We start from the raw sequence: 17,208 nt of genomic DNA, 5'->3' as shown, positions 1-17,208 counted from the left end.
TGACTTAACAAGCAAGTGTCAGACATAGCCCCCCCCCCCCCCCCCAGAGGTACTAGTGTGAGGAAAGACACAGATTTTAGGAACAGATCGGGCCTGGGCAAGCCATAGCATTGATTGGGCTGGATTGGAGCATCGGTTTGGGTTTATACTGTGGGCAGTAGGAACCAGCAAAAAAATGTTGAGCCAAGGAAGTGTGAAGACTAGAACTGGGCTTTTAGGAAGAATAATCTGGTGAATAGTTTCAAACAGCCAGAGGAGGGAGAAACTGGAAGCTTTCCTTACTGGAAGGCCACTAGGAAAATATATAAAGCACCTTACATATTTCCCAATATTATTTTGAAGACTGAATGAGGTAGAAGTTATGGAAGTACATTTGGAGAGAGGAGTCAGGACCATCCAGGTCCCGAGCATCCTAGGCTCCCAGCAGCAGCTGAGCACCCTGGCAGGTGTGCCTGGAAGCCAGGATGGGATGGGCTGTTCCCAGGGGGCAGAGGCACTGGGCTGCACAACCCACCCAGCTCATGGCAGTCTCCTCCCCTACCACCACCCTCATGCTTTGCCCTTCTCAGTACCACCACCTTTCACTTTGGCTCTCGCTGCTGCCTGGCTCTTGACTTCCTTTGTTTCTCATTGCAGGCCTGGGACTACACCTCAGGGCTTGATCTGTTTCCTTTCCAGGATTTGGCCTTGACTTCCCAGAAAGCTCTGCCCCTCCTTGTCACTTGGAATCACTTGTTCAAACCGCCTCCTTTCTGACAGAGCCCTGGCTCCCAGGACCTCCCCAGTGTGCCCTCGCTGGAGTGACTGGCCCAGAGTGTTTTTAAGAGATCAAGAGATTAAAATTCTGCTGTTACCAGTTACTAGCTTGGCTAGGAATTAGCTTTGGGTTCATCCAGGGTAAAAGGAAAATAAGATACATTTCTCCCTCCCTCTCTGATTGGGTTGTGAGGTTTAAATGAGGCAGTGATTTAAGGACTGCTTAGTGTCCTGTGAATATTGGTTGTCTGATGTCTTTTCTTCTGACCTTCCATTCCAGATGAAGAACACTTACTCCTGAGCTCAGCGCATCCTCATTTTCCGTCTCTCTAGACTCAGTTATATTTCTTTCTTCCCCTTTTGCAGAAACTGTGGTGTAAAAAGTTTAATTATTTATGCTCTGGCAGTTTCCACCAGTGCCTTGGAAGAGATTTGGGAGGTCCCAAGATAGGACATGCCCCACCTCTTCCTATAGAAAGAATGTTAGTACGTGTTGGCTGTGTGGTACTGCCAGGACTATACCAAGAGATGCCTGGGCCAGACAGATTTTCATGAAATCCTAGTAGCAGTGTCCATTTTCATGAGAAAGTATTTGGACAGATGTTGCCAAGTAAGCAGCTCACCAGAAACCATCCATCTATGACCTGGGCCTGGCTTCCTCCCGTGTGTCTGCCGCTCGCTCAGTAAGCCTTGGTGGGTGGGACTGCCTAGGCAGCACTTAGCAAAGTCATGCTAACTCCAGAGCTTTGTGGCCTGAGTCCTGTGACCCTGTGTTGTTCCGACTAGTCTATTTTTTAAAAAATGCAAGAACCCAAGTTTAACATGTGAGCATTGAAAGGTCCTTGAAACCTGTGACCTACCCCCAACTCATGTTTGAGCCATTCCTAGCTGGCAAGAACTTACCGTATCATAGGACACTTTCTGATGATATGGGACTTTTCAGTGATCTCTCTCTTTTTTTTTTTTTTAAGATTTTACTTATTTGTGCATGAGAGACACACAGAAAGAGGCAGGAACACAGGTAGAGGGAGAAGCAGGCTCCCTGTGGGGAGCCTGATGCGGGCCTGGATCATGACCTGAGCCGAAGGCAGATGCTCAACCACTGAGCCACCCAGGTGCCCCTCAGTGATCTCTTCTAAGGGCTCCTGCCAAGGAGTCCTTTCTTGATATCTGTGGGCGTAGAAGTACCTGATGAAGGGGGGGTGGTGCTCCGGGCCCATTGTACCTCCTCCACTGCAAGAATCTGCTCCCTGGAAAACCTCCATTACTACCCTCTCCTACCACAAGTAAAAAGCCCCACCCCCTCCCCAAGGGAGGTTACCCTTTGGGACTTTTTTTTTGCCCCAGGGATGAGGGAAGCCTACCCCAGTGGCTTCCTACCATCCTTTCCCCTCTTTGTAGGGTGGACATGCCCCTGCTCTGTAAAGCAATAATGGAGCCTGCTAGTTCACAGAGAAGGATGTAATACTTCCTGAGCAACTGCCGGGAACCAGGCAGTGTACAGAGAATGCAGGCATTAATGCCATTGTCCGTTTGGAGAGCCTTGGGTTCAGAAAGTGAAGTGACCTGAGGTCACCCAGCTATGAGCAGCAGGCTTGGGTGGCAATAAGAACCAGCATCAGAGCACGAGCACTTAGCACCTGCTAGGCTGTGCGGGGTGTGGAAGGCAGTGTGGCTGCTCTGGGCCTGAGCCTCTGGTTACTGTGCCTGCATACGTAGGCACATGCTCCCCCATGTTTCCCGCCACCTCACCCTAAACCCATCCCCTGTCTGCAGGTCTACACTATCCTGCTGGGGCTGTGCTCTCACCTATGCCACCTTTTTTCTTGGAAGAGACAAAAAAACAATTTGCCATCCCATGATCTATCACCCAAAGGTTCCTTTGGCCTTCCTTGGTCAGGCTAAAAGTCCTGACTTCTCTGTTCTGAAGGACCTCTCCTGTAGTCCAGTTTTCTGATCAGCCCTTCTCCTCCTCCCCCTGCTCCATAACCCTCCCTTGTCTCAGTCCTCACCCAATTCAGGTGGCCCTGTACATGTCTCCCTGCTATACTTTTGGCTTTGGATCTTTTCCTGCCCACTTTTTCTTTTTATGGTGGTTGCACTTCTTTCCAGAGCTTACCCCAGCTGAGCCCAAGCTGCTGTCATGACCACTGTCGACCAAAAATGTCTTAAATTCTCAGTCTGAATATGATGCTGGGCACTGGGCTTTAGCTTTGACCTACTCTTGGCGTGGTGCTCCATGACTTTGCTAATACTGAGAGACCTGAGGTGGGGAGGGGGGCCAAGGAGGAAAGGTCCATACTCTGCACTCATTTATTTGGCACCATCTGTTCTTGCTTCTCAGGTACTCAGATAAGCTGTTTTTCCCCAAGTTCCTTCTCCTGGCGGCAGGCTGCCTTCGTGGATTCTTACTGTTGGGCTGCTGTTCAGCAGGACTCCTTGCAGGGCGATTCTGGACGCCTTCCACTGTGGCTGCATAAGGTAACTGGGGATGTTTGCACATTTCACCTGTTTGCTTTGTAGATGTGAGAACGGAGGCCCAGAGAGGCTATGCCAGTCCACAGCCACACACAGGTGTGTCGCCAGCCAGCAGTGCTGTAACATGGATCATACAGCCATAGTGTTTTCCAGTCAAAAGAAACCTCAGAGGTTACTTGGTAGGAACCTTCACTAGCCCAATGGGGGGGGCTGAGGCACTCTTTGGATTTTAGCCCTATTCAAGTGGCTGCCTCTTGTGTCTAAGTCACCTTTCTACTCTTTCTGCCCTACAGCGTCTGACACATAGTAGGCTCTCAGTGCCTCCTGAATGCCTGGGTGGGCAGTGTTAGACAGGGGCAGAGCTAGGACTCAAACCTAGCTTTGGCTGTTGCCTTTTCCACTGGTCACAGGGTCCCTTGGGAAAAGTAAGGGCCAACATACAATTTAGTTTCCTCTAGCCAATGTGTTGCTAGAGCATTGGGAAGCCTAGTGATGATTCTCTGCGGGAGGGTGGGGGGGCGGGCATTGGCTGTAACACAGTCTTCGGGATGTAACACAGTCTTCGGGATAGATTCCTTTGCTTTTGGCTGGGTCCAGATGTTGCAAGGAAGGGAAGGCACACTGCATGGGAGACACCAGTGTCCTACAGAAAAGAGGTACAGACAGTCAGGAACTCCATGGTCGGGGGAAGGGTGGGGGGGTACATAGAAGATGGGCAGTGAGGAAATTAGCTGGATTTGGCAAGTTTGTGCAGGAGAATGTTCTCTGTGTAATGAAGTGGCTCCTTTAGGTCTTCTCTGTGTGTATAGAAGTAGGACTGTGCATCAGCCAGTCATTATTTTCAATCACTGGTTCTGTTGTCCATCATGAAAACAAGTAGAAGATTTATGTTTCTTCTTCTTTTCTCCTCCACTATGGAAAGCATGCTATTTTATTTTCTGAAAAGCCAGAAGCTGAAGTTTGACTCTCTCCAGCCTTGACCTATTATGGAACACACAGCATCCTTCTTTTTTAAAAAGAACAATTTAAGTCCTTTGCTATGACTCAGGCCTCTTCCCCTGTTTGTTTATTACATGCCGTCAGGCACAGTGATGCCCTACAATGACTTCTTTCTTTTTTGGGGTTGGGCTTTTCTCTTTGACTTTTATTTTTTATTTTTTTTTTTTTTTAAATTTATTTATGATAGTCACAGAGAAAGAGAGAGAGGCAGAGAGAGAAGCAGGCTCCATGCACCAGGAGCCCGATGTGGGATTCGATCTAGGGTCTCCAGGATCACGCCCCGAGCCAAAGGCAGGCGCCAAACCGCTGCGCCACCCAGGGATCCCCGCTGCGCCACCCAGGGATCCCACGCTGTGCCACCCAGGGATCCCTCTCTTTGACTTTTAATCTTAGTGTCAGTTGGGTCTCCGTCAGCCCTTCGTGTCTTAGTAGCCAGGCCAACAGAGAATAAGAATATGGATGGGCATAGTTCCAGAAGCTGAACAACTGTGTTTACAAGTCAAAATCCATGCAGTTATAGCTTAGATCCCTTTGTTCTTAGGAGAAAGGAGGTGGTAACTAGTTGCTGGGTTGGGCATTGATGGAGCCACAGAAAAAGAATGTATAATCTGGCTTGTTCAGTTTAAGAACTGGCAGAGATGTTAGAAATTGTGACTTTTAGAGTAGGAAGAAATGCGAGGATCTTGATGCAGTGTAAAGTGAAGGGCACCTAGAGAGAGCAGCAAGCTGGGGACTCAGGACTAGTTGCTGGCTCTAAGACTAGAATCAGGTCCCTGGCCATCTACTGCCCCTGCAGTGGAGAAAGAGAAACTGTGTAGAGCAGTGTGGGCAGCCAAGCCTTCGGTCTTGGAATCACTTGTTCAAACCGCCTCCTCCAGTGTCAGTGAGAGACTGAGGAGCTCTCTTTCTGGTGCTAGTAGTCTAGTTTATTTGGAAGAAAGTTTGGCTAAGAGATCTTTCCAGATTCACAGGTTTGAGGGCAAAAATTAGAGTTGGGACCAGCCAAGTTGGAGGGACCCTGGTCATCACCCCAGACTTGAAAGTCCATTCCTGGGGAGCAAAGGCTGATCCTAAGTTAGACAAGCCCTCATGGCGGCTAGAGTCCTGGTTTGAATCATTTCAGTACTGAATGAATGAGGAGATAGGAGGATTGTCAGTGTCTCTAGTCTGCCCACCAGCCCGCAGCAGAAAGGAGGCAAGTAACTTCATCCAGAACCTCAAACTTTTGTCCAGTTTTTCACATGTAATTTCAGTGGTCAATCAAAAAAAATAACCAATGTCAAGAAAACCAAGAGAAAAATCAGAACTAGAGACAGACCCACAGAACATCAAGATAATAGATTGATCAGATACACATTTAAATAATCACTGAATAATCTGGTCAAAGAATTAAGATAATATGAGGAATTTCAAGAGAAGTGGAAATTCTTGAACTGAAAACAATAGATGCTGGAGAGTTGATTTTAGCCAACTCCTTGAAGACCCGCTTGCCATATACTAGAGTGTATGCATGGCATCAGAGAGCCACACATGCAGTGGCCCCTTCCTCAGAGAACTCCCTGTCTGGTTGCAGGGGAGGTGAGAAGACAGATGCGTAGAGAGACACTGAGAGGGAGTAATCAGACAGCTCGATGGGTCATCGTGTAAACCAAGAGGAGAGTGTCCTTAGAGCGGTGAACTCTGTTCGGTGCTCTCGCAGAGGCGACAATATAGGAGGAATGAAACAAACTTACTGACCTTGGTGAAATCTTTAGTGACTCTGGCAGGAGTGATTTTAGGAGAGGCGTGGGTGCCAGATGGCAGTGGGTGAACGGGACGGGAGGAGATGAGAGTGATGGTAATAGACAATTTCTTCAGATTTTTTGTTTTTTTTCCAGAAAATCTCTCTTGCTAGGAAAAGGAAGAATGAAGAACAAGCTGAGTGGTAGCCGGAGGGAAGGTTTGGGGATGTGGGAAATTTTGTAATAGGAGGGCGTTATAGAATACACATAAATGCTGACGGCAGCAAGGTAGAGAAGAGGCTGACTGTGCACTGCCTGGGGAGGGCCAGTGACACCTGCTGGGAGAAGGAAGGGTGCTGGCTTGTCCTGTTGGGGGGCAGTGGGGTTGTGATTGACTCTGCAGGGTCAGCCCAGGTTATAGAGGGCCTCAGAAAACTTAACAGATGTGGAGGCTAAATGTTGGAGACAGTGGGAGCCACTGCAGGTCCCTGAGTGGGGGATCTTGGTGTTTCCAGGAGTTTATCCTCAGTGTTGGAGTGCAGGAGAGAATGGGGGCAGGGAGGGAGCCACTTGGCAGGCACAGGGTGAGGCCTTTATTCCGGAGGCAGAAAAGAAGGGAAGCTCTCATCTCCAGAAAGGTAAAGAACAGTCAAAAAGCAACACAGGTGTTTTATTGCTGACTAGAGGGTTATACTGAAGGATGGCCCCAGGTGACGTCAGTGTTTAGACCAGGGGTCAGTGAACTTTTCTTTGAAGGGCCAGATGGTCCATTTCCTTGTCCTGGTGGGGCACGCATCAGCCACAGCTCCCCAGCTCTGCCAAGATAGATGATGTGTGCACGGTGAGTTGTGGCTGGATTTGGCTCCCAGGAGTGGTTCCTGGCTCTGTGGGCCGAGAGAATAGTAGTGCAGGTGGCCAGGAACAGAAAGACTCTGGGCATCTCAGAAGGTGTACCAGCTGGACGTGGAGGGTGAGGGAAAGGTCAGAGTCACAGACACGGCACAATCAAGGATTTAGGCGCTGGGTGACAGGGAGGCCGTTCACTACTTGGAAGAAGTCTGGGGAAGGAGAAGGTTTTGGAGGAAACCAAAAGGATCTGCTTGAACACGTGACATCAGAGCTGCTCAATGCCTGGAGTGGTGTCAGATAGGCAGTGGGCTGTGATGTGTCTGGAGGTCCAGGGTAGGAGGGGTGTGGACGCGTCCCATAGCAGTGTGTCAGAGGGAGGTGGTATTGAGCTGTGTGTTGGGGTGGGCTTTCCTAGAGAGGGAGTGTAGACAGAACACTATCTGAGGGCGCTTCAACATTGTGAGCTGCCAGAGGAGGAGGAGTTGGTGCAGGAGTCAGAGCTGGGGGTCGTGAGGAAAACGAGAACAGTGTGCTGTGCGAAGGAGAGCCAGGAGACCCTGTAACGAAGGCCCTGTGTCAGGTGCTGCCAAGACATGGGGATGAAGTCTTTGTTACGGTTGGTGTTGTGGGTGGAACCCTAAAAGATGTATTGATGTCCTAATGCCTGTCCCCTCGAATGGGACCGTTTGTGGAAATAGGGTTATTGCAGGTGGAATTAAGGTGAGGTCTTACCAGAGTAGAGTGTCCCTAATCCATTAGGACTAGTGTCTTCAGACATATACAGAGGGCGGAGATGTGACACACTGGGCAGGAGATGGCGTGTGACAGAAGCTAGAACAGAACATTTGGCTGCCACACTCTGCAAGAGGCAGGGAAGGGTCCTCCCCTAGCGGCCTGGCACCTCCATTTTAGATGCCCAGCCACCCAAACTCTGATGGAAACGGGGGTTTGAACAGCCCAGCTTGTGGACCTGGCCATGGCAGCCCTAGGGAAGTGAAGCAGGTGGTCAGAGAGACTGAGGCTCCAGCCTGATTGGAGGAGAGAGCGATCCTACGTCAGATTTGAATGTCCGCGTGGCTTTGCTGGCCAGGCCAGATTCTGTGATCCTAGCTGCTTTATTTTCACATTGATTTCTTCTGTCAGCTTTTTTTTAAATTGTGATAAAATACACACTGCATGAAATGTACCCTTCTAACCGTTCTCTGTCTTTTGTCTACTCTCCCATGTGCCTCCTATCGCTGAGGTCGATGTGTCCTTTTACGTCTGGCTGATTGCGCTCCACACTCCACGTGGTGTTTTCAGGCTTGCTCACGTGGCAGCATGATCAGAATTCCCCCCTTTTAAGGCTCTGTCCTACCCCGTCGTGTGCGTAGACCACATTTTGTTTGTCCCCACATCCCTCAGCGGGCCCTCGGGTGGCTTCCGCCTCAGGGCTCTGCAGTTAATGCCACTGTGAACACAGGTGTCCGGGGCCTGTGCGAGTCCCTGCTTGCAGGTCTTGTATTTGCCAGGATGTGAGGCTGCTGGGTCCTTTCTCAAAGTGTCAAAAGTTTTTCCTGATGGTTTTCTTCTGTTCTCTCCACATTCAGTGGACTTGTGGTTGCTGAGCTGGCAAGGGCCCTCTCAGACACCTGCGGGTACAGGGTAGGTGCTGGGTCCGGGGCCCCATGGCCGGCCGGTGGGAGAACACGTGGCCTCCGAATCTCAGCGGCCTTTGTGCCTGAGAAGGTGCGGGTTTAGTGTGTGGCTTCCGAAGTCTGCGCCCTCACCCGGGCTGGCTGCCAGGCGGTGAACCTGAGCTCCATGCAGAAGGCGATTTTGTAGGAGAAGAGCCGTCCAGTGGGGGAACTAACGGGGGACCACCACGAGGCCGTGGTCCCAGGTGGCCGTGAACACGTGCGTCTCCTCAGCCCGGCTCCCTCTCTGTTCTGGACACGCAGCCGCCCTCTCCACTCCTGTCCCTTGCTGTCACGCTCCCAGTCAGTCCTCGTTCATCCAGGACTCTGGTGACGGCTCACAGGCATTTCCGGCCGGTGAGACCTGGGTGAGGCAGGCAGCCCGCCAGCCTCTGCTCTCCAGGACTGTGCCCCCTCTCTGTGTCCTCCGTTCCTGCGGCTGCCCGCACCCTGCCTTCGTCATCACCTGGAACTGAAGTAGGGCACCCCACTCCCGGCCAGCTCCTCCCACCCAGGGGCCCTCCCCCACCACTCTCAGAGGACACGGAAGCTCTGACATGAGAACATCCGCAGCGTCCTGCCATCAGACTGATCAGAGGTCGGCAGGGCAGCCCCAACCTTTTCCTTCCCTTCCAAGAAATGGAAGAGGCCCCCCATCTCCTGACCAAGGGCTGGCCCCCACCCCACCGTGTGTCCCACCTCTGTTCTGGAGTCTCCCACCCCCCTGGCTGCAGGAACACCTCGTCCCCCATCTCTTCCCTCCGCATCCTCAGCCTCCCCTTCCTGCAAGCTAAGCTCTCTTCCCGCGAACGCTTTGGCACATCTGTCCAACAGGCCGCCCTCACTGCATCACCATCACCGGCAACCTCTCTGTTGCTGTATAAACAAACACTCCTCCACTCCCACCCCGGGGGCTTGTCCTACTGAACTTCTCTGTGATATCCAGCCCTTGGCCATGCACTTGTGCTGCAGAAGCGCTCTGGACTCCTGGCGCACGGTCTCCTTGGCAGGTCCTTTCTCTTTTGCCCAGCACTGAGAAGCTAGGGCTCCTCCGGTGCTCTGTCCTGGACCACCTCCCTTTCTCACACTGCCCCCCTTCCTGGATCACCTCACCCAGCGCCTCTCTCGGCTTCCTCCCCTCCGCCATCAGCACCCAGGTCTTTGTCTGCCACCCCTGCCCCTCCTGAGCCCCAAATTTGACCACCCCACCCCCCTGTGTCCTGAGCTTGTGCTCCCTGATGACCAAGCATGTGCCGCCAGCACGTGCTCGAAGCCGAAGTCCGTTTCCCTGCCTGTCCCTGCTGTGATCCCTGGCTCTGTAGAGGGATCTACTCTGACACCTACCAGGAATCTGAGGGCCCAGCAGGCCATTTCTCCCTCCCAGACTCCTTCAGTGTTCCTTCCCACTGCCCTCACTCCTGCTCCTCCTTTACCTCTTTCCACATAACTATAGGTGGTCCTTTTTTGGCCTTTCTGACTGTAATTTCCCTAAACAAAACCCTCCACTGTCCCGACACAATGTCTGTTTCTTTTAGAAGACAAGCTATTTTGGTTACCAAGGTTCACTGTCCCACTGGCCCCTGCGAACCCCCCAGCCTCCCTGCTAGGCCCATCCCTACCACCCCGGGGCCCCAGGGACCCCGACTTCCTATAGCTCGCACATGTCTTAGCTGTCTCACACACGCCTTCCTTTGGAAAACCTCCCCCTGATCCTCGCCTCCAATCTGGCTATCTCCTAACGTGTTATTCTGGTCTCAGCTTAAATGTTCCTAGCCACCTGGACGCTTCCTCTGAACCTCCAGAGTGAGGGTTGTTGCCAAGTCAGATCTCATTCAGGGCCAGACCAGGCAGGTCAACACAAAACCTCTGCGTGGACAGGCTGCACAACCTGCCTTAAGGCAGTGAGATCTTGAAAATGGGGTGCTGGCCGAGCAGAACCACGGGCGCACCACACTCTGGTCTGTTTGGGCATTCCCAAAGCAGCTTGTGCTTTTCCTGGAACAACCATGGGAGGTGGCAGTTATTTGCCTTAATCCTACTTAACTGATTCTTTATTTCTAGACTGCACATTCCACTCAGGTAGGGATTATGCCCAGATCTCATTCATCAGTGTGCTTCTGAGACAGCACATCACCCACAGTGTGTGCTCAGAGCACATATATGGAAGGGAGGAGGGGAATGAAGCGATTTGTATGTCCTGTTCAGGACAGACCTCATTCTCCAGGAGCATTCTGGGTCTCCTGAGGGGATTCGAGGCACAGGGTTTGTGAACACTCCTCAATTCAGTTCTGACACCAGACTTAACACCAGGAGGCCCAGGCTCCCTGCAAAGAGATTGCTCGCTGTAATATTTAAGTATCTATCAGTGTGAAGTTTGTGGCCTTGGTATTCTTAATGCTGTGATTTGTCCTCAGCTACCACTTTCACTCACGTCTCCTTTCTTCTTCCCCATTTCTGGTAACCTCTAAGGGAGTTTTTAATTGAAATGTGTGTGCATTCGAGGGGACCGGCAGGTGGTGCTGTAGGACTGTTTGATAAGTGACCCCCCCCCCCCCTTTTTTTAAGTTCTCTTTGTTCAAGTTTATCCTGTAGGCAGCTACTAGGCAAGATTTTTTTTTTTTTTTTCCTGAAACAAGACAGCAGGGTTTTCCTTGAAAAAACAAAACAAAACCCAAAAGCAACAGAACAAGAAAATAAGATTAGTAGAATGGAAAAGTCTTTATTTCTTTTAAGTGGATTCACAGAAATTTAGTTTAGAGGGGTCCCCTGAGGCTCCCAGACCAGAGGTTTCCAAACTTTAGCCTTACCTGAGGGCCAGGAATCTGGTTTTGTTCAGCCTCCCAGGAGATGCTGATACTGCCTAGTATCTTGCAGATTCTGTGTCTGTGTAAGTCACCTAGGACCTTGTTGAAATGTAGGCTTAGGGTCAGTAGGTCTGACCGGGCCTGCACTCGTTCTAACAAGTTCCCAGGTAATACTGAAGGTGCTGCTCTGTGGACCACTCTTTGAGAAACAAGGATCCAGAGCAAGGGATTGAAAAACTACATGCTCCAGCCAAATCTAGGCCCTCCATCACCTATTTCTGCAAATAGCTTTATTGGAACACGGCCATACCCCTTCCTTTACACATTACCTGTGTCTGCTTTCGCCTATGCACCAGAGGTCCTATGGCTCACAAACATTTACTGTCTGGCCCTTTGCAGGAGAAAGTTTGCCTGCCCCTGATCTAGAATTCTAAAGCCCTCCCAGGTGATTCATTGAAAGGAACTCCCTGCCTCCTGGGAAAGTTCATTCCATTTTCACACAGATCTTTAGGAAAGTTCGTCCTTGCTTCCACCGCACACATAAACGCCATGCTTACTATCCTGTCTTCTGTCGACCTCTCCTCGTGCCAGGACCCTCCCAGAATGTCTGAATCATGAAGCCTATGGGTGTCTTCCCATGAGTGCAGAGTGGAATGGAGTATACCACCTTTCTTCCCTGTCCTCTGGAAGCTGCTCATGGATGCACTAGCCATTCTGGGTAGCCCTTCACCCATGACTTCCCACATTTGGAATTATCTTACTGTCTGAACGACATGTGGCCAAGCGCAGTCATCTTTCATGTGTCTTTTTTTTTTTTTTTTAAGATTTTATTTATTTATTCATGAGAGACAGAGAGAGAGAGAGAAGGAGAGGGGAGCGGGCAGAGACACAGGCAGAAGGAGAAGCAGGCTTCATGCAGGAAACCTGACATGGGACTCGATCCCGGGTCTCCAGGATCAGGCCCTGGGCTGAAGGAGGCTCTAAACCGCTGAGCCACCTGGACTGCCCTCATGTGTCTTTTTATGTCATTTTCCTAATACAGCTTGTTCTTGGTTTACATGCTTCCTACTTTTGGACCATTTCTTCCCATCTCTTCCAGGGTTCTCTTTTTTGCCCAACCCTGCTGTTAGGATCCCATGACCATCCCTGGCCCTCTTGTCTCCTTCTACACATGCTCCTTGGATGAGCTCAGCCATTCTTGGCTTGGATCATCTCTGTGTGCTACAAAATCCTGAATTGTAAGGTCAGCTGGATATTTCCCCTTTATTTTCAGTTACCTCCTCACATCTCTACTAGGGTTTGAATTCTTGAGTATTTTATGTTCACAATTTGTCATCTTCTTGGGTCTGCCTCCCACCTCACTCCCCTCTGTTGGGAATCCGTTCCTTTTTGTTTTCTGTAGTTCAACCAATGGCACTGCCACCAGCACCCTTGCTTCCAAAAGGGCACTGCAGCATCTGTTCCTGGCTGTCGGCGGCTCTTCCATACACCTCCCCCTCCCCCTCTGCTGCCTCTCAGTCCAGTGCCTAGCACTTCTGGCCGCTTTGCTGCGGGAACCTCCTGCCTTGTCTCTCTCCCCTGCACCGGTTTCCCTTCTCCATGGCTATAGTAATCTTTCTAACATCAATTTCCATCATGTTCTCTACCAGGGGCCTCCCATTGCATGTGATGTGGGAAGCTGTGGACTTCGTGATTTAGTTCCTACTTCCACTTTGTGTGAGTGGCAAGGCCTGCTGCAGCAAGTTCCTACCACCTCAGTAGCTTGCCACAACAGCAGTTTATTCTCTCATATTTCTGGAGGCCAGGAACTAGAAATAAAGGTGTCAGTTTGGTGGGGTCCCTCTTGGGGGCTCTGAGGGAGAACTGTGCACCCTCTTCTACATTCGGTGTTGCCTGTCTTGTAGGTATGTCACTCTGGTCTCTGCCTCTGTCTTCATGTGCCTTCTCCCCTGTGTATCTCTGTGTCTTCAGGTGGCCCCCTTAGAGGGAAGCCAGTCACTGGATTAGGACCCACTCTAGTATGACCTCATTTTAACAAATTCCATCTGCAAAGACTCTGCTTCCAAACGAGCTCACATCCTGAGGTTGCCGGTGTGAGTTTTGGTGGCAGGACACCTTTCAGCCTAGTCCATCCCTCTGGCCTTAGCTCTTACTATGTCCTCACTGTGGGCTCAGTCATCTGCTTTGGTGCCCTGGATGGATGGGCATTCGCAGCGCAGAAAAGGGGATAGAATTCCATGCAGAGGAAAGAGTATGTCCAAAGGGCCACAGAAGTGGTGCAATTTGAGTGGAGTGTTAATGTATGAATGGCATTATTGTATGTTTTTGTTGCCTCACAGTACTTGAAAACATAGTTCAGATGTCACCTCTTTTGCAAAGCCTTCCCTGACCTCCCCAAGGACGCTTCTAGTCCTCAGCACTTAGTACCTGCGTATTTCGCGGCCGTTATTTTTATGTTTTGATTATTTATTTATTAGTGTGTATTCCCACCTGGTCTGTGTGGTCCTGGAGCCGACTCTACATTCTGTCTACAACCATTCTGTCTATGGCTTTGAGGGATGCTAAGGGTCTCAGACCTTGTTTGGAGTAGACAGAGCTAATGGACAAAGCCATTCCCATCCAGCAGATGCACTCCTAAAGCTTGGCAGTTTTCTTGTGTTCCTTATGTGGGCAAAAGGATCTTAAAGACTATAATTTAATGCTTTTTGGCATTCCTGTTTCAGTTGAATTGATTTTAATACCACCTTGTTACAAGAGTCACTCAAAATCACAGTTTCATTTTTGATGAAAAAGAAACAAGAGGTTTAATAACTGTGGAGGAAACTGAGAAATGGAGAATTCACCTGCATTCCTTGCAGATCAAGGTATGAGGTACCAACGATCAAGGTATGAGGATATCTGAGGAGAAAGCAAACACCTAATATGTAATAGCTTTGAATACTCATTTTTCCAATTACAGTGAGCTATACTGATCTATTCATTGGTTCTAATTATTGCACCACGTAGACCTATTGGAAAAAGTGTCACAGACTGTAAACAGTCACTTTTTAATCAAGAAGAACAGTTTGAGGTAAAATTCTTTAATTAAAAAAGCTTGAAACAAGAGTGACTTGTAAAGATATCCCACAGCCCTGAATTAGAAATAGAGTTCTCCGTGTAGTTTCCCCAGAAAATGCTTGGTTGTCTTGGTTATGAAGGCAGCACAGAGTCCGCATCACACGGTGACATTTTTGTGCTAATGGGCCCCCTTCAGAGCAGGTGAGGACCAAAGGCACAGTGCTTCTCACTTCCGCCAACTATGAATTATGTAGCCAGAATCCATCTGATGACAGCCTGGTGTGTATTCACTGTGTAGTGGCCCTCTGCAGATTGGGCTGATGGTTTTCAGAAACCCTAACCTAGGCCAGCACCCCATATGGAAGCAGTGGTATTGAGGATTGGGCTTTGCAGAGCTTCGGAAGCATTGGTGCTGCTGCCCTCTTTCCCATGGGGTGGGAATCCTGAACGTGGCCTCCAAGATTGTGTCAGGGAGTCTGTGAACCAGAATAGAAAAACATGTGACAGCTTGATTTTTTTTTAATTCATCTCTAACAAAAATTTAACATCAAAAGATATGTATTATGTAGGTAACAATCCCTAATGGGATTAGTGGTATTTGTGATTTTGTCACGATTGCTTCACTGCTTCAAAGTTGGTGTTAGACCATTTGTCGGATCTTATTAATAAACACATCTCAATTTGGTTTTTAATGTCATGATAACTATGTTAGTTATCATCCCTTTCTTTTGTGAACTTTTGGATACTATTTTATACATTTAAAAATACTATTCTTGGGGCTCCTGGCTGGCTTAGTCGGTGGAGTGTGGGACTCTTGATCTTGGGGTTTTGAGTTCAAGCCCCACATGGAGTATACAGATTACTTAAAAATAAAGTCTAAAAAATACATCATTCTTCATGAAAAATAAGGAAAATCTGAGAAACTGTCACAGAACCAAGGAGACTAGAGAGACATGACAACTAAATGCAACAAAGTGGGAACACTGGAGAAATCCAAGTGAAAGCCTGAAATTTATTTGATGATGGCTTCCTAGGCTTGGCAAGCATACCGTGCAAATGAAAAATGTTAACAGTGGGAACACTACTGTCTTTGAAACTTTTCTGTATCTCTGAATTTACAGTGAGAGAGGCCCAGTGATGGGTCTGCTGTTTGCTCCCAGATGTGTGTGTTCCGTGTCCTCTCAAGGCCATGACTGAGGAAATTGGAGAGATTAACTCAAACCTAGGGAGACGTTTTCTAGAGAAGTAAAATGATTTGCAGTGTATTATGGTGGAAAAGGCATGGCTCTGGGTTCAGAGGGCAGGCTTCACATTCTGTCCCTGGCTCCAGCTTTGGGCTCCATGGCCAGGAAGTGTTCAGGGCTTCCTCTTCTCCTTTGTTCAGTGAAGTCATCAATAAAGGCCTTACCAGGGTCGAGGTGAGATAAAGATAATGTGCCCATGCAGTACTCCATTCATTGTTTTCAGCTGGTGTGTTGTAGTGCATTTTACACACCAGGTACCACGCTGAACATTTTGCACAAACTATCTATCTTAACTGTCATGATTCCTATATTACCCAACCGTTTCATAGGTAGGGAACCTGAGAGTCAGAGGCTCAGTGACCTCAGTTCCCAAGGACATGAAGATGAACTTAAATTCAGATCCGTGCTAACTGTAGTCCATGGTCCTCCTTACCTTCTCTTCTCTTTCCCCATGGCCTGATGCACTTGGTTACTGGTCGCTCTTTGTTTTCTCTGACTTCAGAATCTCCTTGTGTTTGTTGGTGGACATATGTGCAACATATGTGTTGTGCTCTCCACGTGCTGTGGCCCTAGTGTGGTTGGCTTATCTGGGCCTGAGATCACTCAGCTGTAAAATGAGGGTATTGGGTACTCCTCAGGTATGTCCCAGCATGGAAGGTCCATTCTGTGAATTTTAACTGCTTATTCCAGCTGTTCAATGGCATGATCACTGGATCACCGAAGGCACAATTTTTCTAATTTGTTTTGGGCAAAGTTGGCATTTCTGTGTCATTTTCCCATATTCTAGAGCAAGGGGAAAGAAAAGAACTCTAAGATTAGTGACCTCCTAAAACCATGGCAATTAAAATCAACCCTCGAAACCCAGCAGAGGCCACAGTGACATTTACCTACTCCTTAATTGGGATTTTATTAACAGATTGCTCTAAAAGATGTGGAAGTAATTTTATTTTTTTGTTTCTTTCTGTGATTATAGAGGAGCCACCACGTGTCACCATGTAGTTGCTCGTTATTTCAAATTAAAGTCTATTGAAGGGGATAAAAAAAGGTGTAGTGATGTGAAGTGCCTGGGCAGGTGAATTTAGCCTTAAATAGTTAGGAGGTGATGAGCCTCCTCAGTAATTGACATGAGCATGCACATTTGTCTCAAAATGAAAAAAATTGAGAGCCTCACTTGTACACTCAGGTTACTGATGTGAGGACTCTATGGATCTCCTGATTCGCTCTCTTGTTTTGCAGTTCTTCCCTTACATCCTGCTGCTGGTTGCCATCCTCCTGTACCTGCCTTCCCTGTTCTGGCGTTTTGCAGCTGCTCCTCATCTTTGCTCAGATTTGAAGTTTATCATGGAAGAACTTGACAAAGTTTACAACCGTGCAATTAAAGCCGCAAAGAGCGTGTGTGATCAGGACATGAGAGATGGTGGCAGCCCAGTTGTGGGTGTTAATGAGAACATGGGGCAAAGGTAATTCAACCCCAGCAGATATCTTGGCAGGTTTTGGGGCATGAGGTCTCAGCCCTCCTCCAGCCCACCTGGGCTTAGTGTTCACACTATAGTAGATGAGTGGGGGCTATCACCCACCTACAGATACTCTGCCAGCCAGGGAGGCCCACTTTCCCCAAATCTCA

At 49.0% G+C, this 17,208-nt stretch overlaps 1 protein-coding gene across 3 annotated transcripts in view; it reads left to right on the top strand.

Annotated features, from left to right (window-relative positions):
• The window catches only part of PANX1 (pannexin 1), a 49,406-nt gene that overhangs the window by 25,507 nt on the left and 6,691 nt on the right, over window positions 1-17,208 (top strand). For all 3 annotated transcript variants that reach the window (XM_038568297.1, XM_038568298.1, XM_038568300.1), the window contains 2 exons: window positions 3,101-3,237; window positions 16,821-17,044. In XM_038568297.1, coding sequence (XP_038424225.1) covers window positions 3,101-3,237; window positions 16,821-17,044 — 361 coding nt within the window. The remainder of the gene's footprint in view (window positions 1-3,100; window positions 3,238-16,820; window positions 17,045-17,208) is intronic.

Source organism: Canis lupus, chromosome 21, assembly GCF_011100685.1.
Source record: "Canis lupus familiaris isolate Mischka breed German Shepherd chromosome 21, alternate assembly UU_Cfam_GSD_1.0, whole genome shotgun sequence".
In the NCBI taxonomy this organism is placed as follows: Eukaryota; Metazoa; Chordata; class Mammalia; order Carnivora; family Canidae; genus Canis; species Canis lupus.
The sequence above is the reverse complement of the archived record's forward strand: the minus strand, read 5'-3'. Positions and strand labels throughout refer to the sequence as shown.